This window comes from Rhinolophus sinicus, chromosome 14, assembly GCF_057876585.1.
Source record: "Rhinolophus sinicus isolate RSI-liver-muscle chromosome 14, RSI-T2T, whole genome shotgun sequence".
Taxonomy (NCBI): Eukaryota; Metazoa; Chordata; class Mammalia; order Chiroptera; family Rhinolophidae; genus Rhinolophus; species Rhinolophus sinicus.
In genome coordinates this window covers 165,274,937-165,282,542 of record NC_142514.1, presented here as the reverse complement: position 1 = coordinate 165,282,542, position 7,606 = coordinate 165,274,937, and the positions used below count along the sequence as shown (strand labels likewise).

The 7,606-nt window shown below is 48.5% G+C and overlaps 1 protein-coding gene across 1 annotated transcript; it reads left to right on the top strand.

Annotated features, from left to right (window-relative positions):
- The first annotated feature begins 3,545 nt into the window (after nucleotides 1–3,545).
- Nucleotides 3,546–5,870, top strand: C14H11orf91 (chromosome 14 C11orf91 homolog). Its single transcript, XM_019738509.3, has 2 exons — nucleotides 3,546–4,356; nucleotides 5,621–5,870. The coding sequence occupies exons 1-2, from the start codon at nucleotides 3,867–3,869 to the stop codon at nucleotides 5,704–5,706; spliced, it is 576 nt and encodes a 191-aa protein (XP_019594068.2). The 5' UTR covers nucleotides 3,546–3,866; the 3' UTR covers nucleotides 5,707–5,870.
- The last annotated feature ends 1,736 nt before the right edge of the window (nucleotides 5,871–7,606 follow it).

The window sequence follows — 7,606 nt, the reverse complement described above, 5'->3', positions numbered from 1 at the left end:
GCAGGTTAACACCTCCAAAAACTGCCTTAACATTCTCAGACCAGCCTGGGACATTTAAGGGAAAATCTGGACATTCCTCTAAAGGATACGTGATGGTTTCAGGGATCTTCATGGAACCTTCTCTGTGGCCACGTGATTGTCTGGTAGAATCAGGAACCCAGGAACAATGATGGGATTAGCCTGGTAGGCCACTGAGATCAATAAGCCTACAGGTATTAATTTCAGGGTAATTTTCTAAAACGGAACTGTATGGGACAGGGGACATTCCGAGCTCAAGCCACAGGGGGATGATCTATTGCTAAGCGATAGGTACGTCAAGGAAAGGTGTGGCCGGGCACAAGGAGAGGCCTCTACTGTGGGATGCCAGCCAGGCCCTGTTTCACCACTATTGTGGTTCTGTAGGGGTGAGAAAACAAAACAAAACAGTTTTCCTCTACTCTCTATGGTTCTGTAGCTGGCAAAAGACAGATTAACAGGTCATGCTAATTAAACTGACAAAAGACAGATTAATAAGAGATAAGATTTATTATGCATGCACAGGTGCTGCTCACAGAACAGAAATGAAAATCCAAAGAAGTGGTTAGGTTTAAGAGCTTATAAACCATTTTAACAAAGGGTGATAAACTGGGGAAAAGACAAAGGAAAGGGGCTTGGGCTTCTAGGGGTTGTAAATTGTGGGAAGGAAAATATATGGGGGAGATTTATGGAAGATAAGGGTTGTTATATAGACTCAGGCAGTGGCATCTCCAGTGAGAAGAGTCATCTACTCTTCCTGGGATGGGGGAGGGGCAACTTCACCAGGGGAAATTTAAGTTACTTTTGCAAAGGGAAATGTATGCCCTGCTCTTAGGCAGAAAGGGAGAAGAGGGAGAGCTGCTCCTATGTCATCTGTTTCTAATTTCCTTCAACTTAGAATAATGTTTATGCCAATGTGGCATATTTTGGCGTGGTATATTCTGGTCCCTTCCAGTTCTCACAACACATAACTCTGTTTTTAAAAGTGCCCAAATATTTATCGAGCCCTATTATATGCTCAGCAGTATAGGATCCCTGGGCTTGATCCAGCTAAGTATGAGAACACAAAGCTTCTCCGTGTCACACAAGCCCCTCAGTGGGGATAGCTGACATCTGGATGTACTAAGTTTACCATACTTTACACACTCCATTCTCAAACAACTGTACGAGGCAGCCTGCTTCTCTTATTTCCGTTTTACAGAAAAGTGACTTAGAAGTCAAACAACTTGCCCAAAGATATCCAATTGGACATCTATCTCCCTTCACTGCTACTACTACTAGTACTACTACTGCTTAACACACACACACACCATTTGCTAGTGGAACTGGTACTGACTCAGATCTTGACTGGCCAACAGCCTAAAATGGCTCCTATCCATCTTTGCTCATTCACAGCAATGGCCATTAGGCTAGGCTTTGAAGGAAGTTTACCTCCCCTCAGTGCATGGCTAATACGGGCTATTCATGTAAAGGAGCTGGCTCTGTCCCTTAAACAGTACATCCAGGTCACTCATAAAGAATATGAGGTGTGATCAAACAATACAGTGAATGTTGAAAAAAAAATTATTACAGTAAAAGACACATTGCGATTACTCCCCCTCAAAATACTCCCCCTCACTTCTAACACACTTATCCCATTGTTCTTGCCACTTTCTGAAGCAGTTCTGGAAGTCCTCTGTTGTGAGTGTCTTTAGTTGCACTGTGGTGGCTGCCTCAATGTCCTGAATCATTTTGACTTTGGGGAATAGCCAGAAGTTACATGGTGACAGATTGAATGAATAAGGTGGATGAGGACACACCGTGATGTTGTTATTTGACAGAAATTGCCATATACCAGAAGCGATGTGTGACACGGAGCATTGTCATGATGGAAGATGATTTACAGCACACTTTAAAACACACCTTCTCTCAACCTTAGCTCACACCCGACTGACTGCCCCAAACAAGTTGAAATTTGTCACACACTGTTACTAAAGTTCAAGGTGCTGCTTGAAGATCCCTGCGTTTCCGTTGAACAGCACTTGACAGCAGCATTCACTGTATTTTTTTAATCAGAAAGAATAGGGCCATGGGGCGAGAGTGGGGAGGAAAGGAAGGAAGGTGTGAGAGGAGACAGAGGAAAGAGAAGATGAAATCATTGTTAAGAAAGGTACAGTTACGAGACCATCCAGAACTAGATTTTGGTGACTCAGGCCTCCAACTTGCACCTCAAGATAAACTTTAGCTAATTGTAATGGACTATTTGTGGCGAGCCAGCCGCCACAAGTCGATCAGAACCTAAATGGGGGAGTGGGAATGAAATAAAAGACACACAAATGCTAATGCTGCAGGTCTTCAGTGATGCTGAAGCCTCGAGTTTATTCTTCTTCACCAATATATGCAGTTTGAGTACGTGCAACTTAACAAAGAAAGTATGCATTACCTTAGCAAATGTAAATTTTTAACTTTTACATAGAGGATACAAAATCACTGAAACTCCCAAAAGTAATTATCCTATCAATTACCCTGATAGCCATCAGTCTTCTGTGTCCGGGAACTGGCCGCTCCCACATTCCTCAGCAGCCTGCAAGCACCCCCCAGATGCAGGCAGAGACAATGCCTCAGGGGAGGAAACAGGTTAAGCATAGCTGTAACCATGGCTCCCCACAACTATTAGCATTGAAGGCCAGGGAAAAATCTCTACCTCATGTGTTGCATGACTGTTCTGACAAGGGCCAAATAAACAAAAGGGAATCCCACCTCCCAAGAGGAAGGAATAGTCAGCAAGGACCCACCATGGGAATGCCTGTAACACCACCCCTGAATCTTGAATATTTCGTGCCCTCATTCTAAAAATATCCCAAGCCTCTTTGTTCTTGGAGGCAGTTGCTGTTCTTCTGGGTTACTCACATCCGTTAGTTAGGGAGTGTACTTCTTTTCTTTTAATAAATCCACTGCTTGTTGGGCGTTGTTTGCTTGGCTTATTTAGTGATCCTGTGATGGCACCACGAACCCGTTTTTTTTGGCAGCATTGTCTTCCAGAAACAGGTTCAGCAATATTTCTTTTTGGCGGTTAGTTTTTGGCTTGTTAGCTCCTGATAAGGAATGTGTTTGGAAGAGAACTACACCGCATGTCATTGAAGACATTCTACTTCAGATCTATTACAAATCCATACCAGGGTCCTTGTTCCAGAATCTCCCAAACACTGGGAAATTTGGCAGAAACATGGGTTGGCTCTAACTGCCATTCTCAATCATTCCTCTTTTCTGCCTCCAGTTGTAGAGGATGAAAAGTCGGACAGTTATTCCCCAAACTTCTTTGCGGTGAGCAGTGGTAAGGAAAGTTGGGAGGAGCAAAGAACAGGTTTGCAGGAAACACTTTTTTTTCTCCCCATAAAAGGAGAGGAAGACTGAAGAAAGTCTTGTCTTGCAGTTCTGGCCAGCTCCCAGCTTCGTGCTTTTAGATCAGGTAATGTTAAGTTGTGAAAGGTGGACCTCCGGGGTACAATAGCAAGGGAGCGAGGTTGTGGAATTTAGGGGCTGTGGGAGGAGTCAAGGGGCCGATCCGGCTGGGGATTGGAGGAGACCGGGTGCTGTTGTCGAGAGGGTGTGATTTCCCCGTGAAGCAGAAACCTAGGGGTTGGGCAGCGCATTAGGGCACGCCTACTTGGCCTGCGGTCAATGGGCGAGATCACGTTCCGGGGCGTGGCCGGCCCGACCTTAGAACCCCGCCTATTTGGGGCGGGGCTGGGGCGAAAGGGTGGGGCCTCACTTCCTCCGGGCCTGGCCTGTGGAACCTCAGAACCCTGGCAACTCGGAGCAGGCGCGTGTCCCCCGGCGCGGGGATTCTCCCCACGCAGCCTCTCATTTAAATGATGCCTAAGGGGCGGCGCGGCAGCCACAGCCCCACGATGAGCCAGCGGCCGGGCCCGCCCCTCTACTTTCCGTCCCTCTACGACCGCGGGATCTCCTCGTCCCCGCTCAGTGACTTCAACATCTGGAAGAAACTCTTTGTGCCGCTGAAGGCGGGCGGGGCACCGGTGGGCGGGGCGGTAGGGGGCCGTCCGCTGCCTCTGGCGCCGCCGGCCCCAGCACCCCCGCCGCCGCCTGGCCTGGGTCCCTCCAGGGAGGCCCCCTGTCCCCCGGCCTGGCCCTCGGGCCTAGCCTCCATCCCCTATGAGCCTCTGCGTTTCTTTTACTCGCCGCCGGGACCCGAGGTGGCTGCCTCGTCCCTGGCGCCCAGCCCCACGACCCCCCAGCTTGCCTCTGCCTCCCACCCGGAGGAGTTGTGCGAGTTGGAGATCCGGATTAAGGAGCTGGAGCTGCTTACCATCACCGGGGACGGCTTCGACTCCCAACGCTGTGCGTGATCTTCCCGGGCAGCCAGAGCCCACCCTTAGATTCCTCGGCTCCCTCCTTGGCTCCATGCCCCCCCTTATCCCCTCCCCCGCAATGTGGCCTCGGGTTCAGAGTCTAGCACGCAGGAGTCCCAGATCCCAAATCTATCCCCCCAGAACTCCGACTCCTATCCTGGATTTCAACTGACTCCTTCCCTAACCACAAATCTGGACTTCGCAGACCCTTTTGTCCCAAGCTCCATTCTCCCTCCGTCCTGAGCCTTTTCCGTAATCTGGACTCTGAGCCTCCAAACCAGAAACTCCATCCACCACAGCCCCCTTCCTGAATGTCAAGCCTCCTGCACAGTAACACTGCCACCCCTGGAGCTCCACTTACCATATACAACCCATTCTCTCCAGACCTGAGATTTAGTGTTTATCTTAAACTGGGGTCCTCGCTGGGAGGTGAGGGAAGTAGGTGAAGGCCAGTTGGAGTGTCTGTAATGGGGAGGTGGGAACTGTGCAAAACCCAGGAGGCCCAAGGACGTTCGCTGAGGGGCTTTGGGACCCTTCACTTCTCAATGCTGGAAGGTAGCATCCCTGTGTCCCCTGGCCCTGGCCTTGTAGTCCCCTCACCAGAGTCCTGGGCTCTGCCATTTGATCTGAGGTCTGAAGTTTTAGGGATCTGGACCAGGGCAGACCAAGTGTGCTGATGTGGATGGGATTCCTCTGCCATGCAAGCTGACTGACTCCTCCCTGTTGGAGAGTAAAATTGTTAAATCCAATTCTACTCCCAGAAGGACCTGTTGTACTGTAGAATATTCAGTAGCCATAGGCTGTTCTGCAGACTTTGTCTTTTCCCTCACCGGTTCTGGCTAAGGCTAGCATTTGACCACTGGAGGAGGGCAGATGGTTCAGGAAAGAACCATGATTGTATATTATAGGTAACATTAGCCCCTCTGCCTGCTACGCAGGGAAGGGGAGTATGAAATGACCTAAATGTTTAGGTCCATGCTGTGGTGGGAATAGTCCCCAATTCACAGACACCTTGCAATGCCCTCTTCCCCATAGCCAGGGGAAGAAAAGAATTCCTAGAAAACTTGGGCTTTCTAAGTCCTGGATTGCTCAACTGTATGTTTTCCACGTGTTTTGGCTGTTAGGGTTTTTTCCCCCACCTATCTCAGATCATAATGGGTTTGGGGCTCATGTAGGGGACACATAATTGCTTTGGCAGTGTTAGAAAAAGCCCTTATCTCTCCTCCAGCTAAGTTTGTTTTGCTTTCCTGCAGATAAGTTCTTAAAGGCGCTGAAAGATGAAAAGTTACAAGGACTGAAGACCAGGCAGCCTGGAAAGAAGTCGGCCTCTCTCTTCTGAGGAGCTGCTCACCAGAGCAGCTCACCTCTTTAGGTGTTAGTGCTTAGATAATGTGTCCCGTTTGTTGTCATTTCAAAGATCGCTATTTTCTGTTCTGTATTTACTGCTATTCTTGTTACTCCCAGCACATAGTCATACAGTGCCCACTTATGTGGTAAATCTCATCGTCTCTTTTCTCTCTGTGTTGCTGCTGAGAGAGCTGTCTCTCTCTGGGGGCTGGAAGCTACTGCCCCGCTGGCATTCAGGGGCTCCAAAGACCAGGGGAGGCGATCCCCAACACTGCCAAGTCAGGAGGGAATTGGGGAAAACCAAGGGCAATATATATTTGGTTCTGTTGCTGCATCCCTGCTCAGAAAGGCTCTTCAAGGACTGGAACAGTGGGTTGGTTTGTTTTCAAACAGCTTTAGTCCTTGCAAGTGTTTTGTTATTTTCATGGTTTTTGGACCACAAAACTATTTGATAGATCAAAGCCATGTTCTATCCTAGAAATTCATATATTCAAGAAGTATTTATGGAGGATTTATTATGTGCTAGACACCCTCCTAGCCTTTTAGGATTTGGGGTGGGGGAGACAGACAATAAATATCACAAAGTAAATAATAATATGGTATCACAGAAGATGACATGGTGGGGGGGGGGAAGAGTAGGCGGAGGATGGTCAGGGGTGTTAGGCAAGCAGGTGGAATTTCAAATAGGGTTTCTTGAAGAGGTAATAGTTAAACAAACTTTGAAACAGTTGCTAGCCATGTGGCACCCTGGAAATGTTCCAGGCAGAAGAACCACTGCAAAGGCTGAAGGCATGTTGGTATGTTTTAGGGTCAGCAAAAAGCCCAGATGGCAGGAGCAGGAGTGAGAGTGGTAGGGATGCTTGCAGAGAGGGGCCATTCTTGTGCGACCTTACAGCCCGTGGTAATGACTTTGGGTTTTACTCCTAGTGGGATGGGGAGTAGTTAGACGGTTTTCAGCCAGTGAGTGACAGGTTCTGACTTGTGCTGCTAGGTCGAGAACAGATTGAGGAAGGAAGCAGGGAAAGCAGTTAGGGGCTGCAGTAATTAATAATCCAGCGAAGCAAGAAGTGAGATTGCAGAGCAGCCCCATCTGCCCTTTCTCCTTTGTTGGGTGAGAGGTGTCTATGGGGCACCTGCTGCCACCACCGCCCCTGCCCCCACTGCCAGGTGCTGTCTCTGCGTTGAGGAGGAGGAGTGAGATCTCAGAGACACAAGCACGCACATAAAACAGAAACGTATTTTGTGAAACAAATCTTCCACCACGTAGAACATTTTGATGCTTGGCATCCCTGTGCCCTCACTATGCCAGCAGCAACTGTTGATCATGGCCAAAGAGTTTGTGAAGTTTGGACTTCTTGCAAAGGAGAACAAGAAGGAGTGGTCAGTGAGTCAGGTGTGTTAGAAGCCAAGTGAAGAAAGCATTTAGGAGAAGGGTGTGGTCGGCTCTGACAAATAGTGCTGCTAGGCCAAGTAAGAGGAGCCTGAGGAATTCCCTCTTAGATGTAGCAGTATGGATTGAGTATTGGTGATCTTGTCAAAAACAGTTTTGGCTGAGTGATTGTGGTTAATGCCTAACTGGAGTAGTTTTAAGAGAGAATGGGAGGAGATGAGTTGGAGACAATCGGTGTAGATGACTAAAGGAGATCAGCTGCCAAGGAGAGCAGAGAACTAGAAAGGTAGCTGGCAGGGCAAGCGGGGTTGAAAGTTTTATTAAGATGGGAGAAAGGACCACATGTTTGTGGTCTGAGAGGGAATGAGTCAGTAGAGGGAGAAAAACTGATGATGTAGACGAGAGACGAGGAAGTGCTGGGATGGTGTCCTTGGGTGGAGGAGAGGGATGGGATCTAGTTTATAGTAGAGGGATTGGCTGTAGATGGGAGCAGAAATGGTTC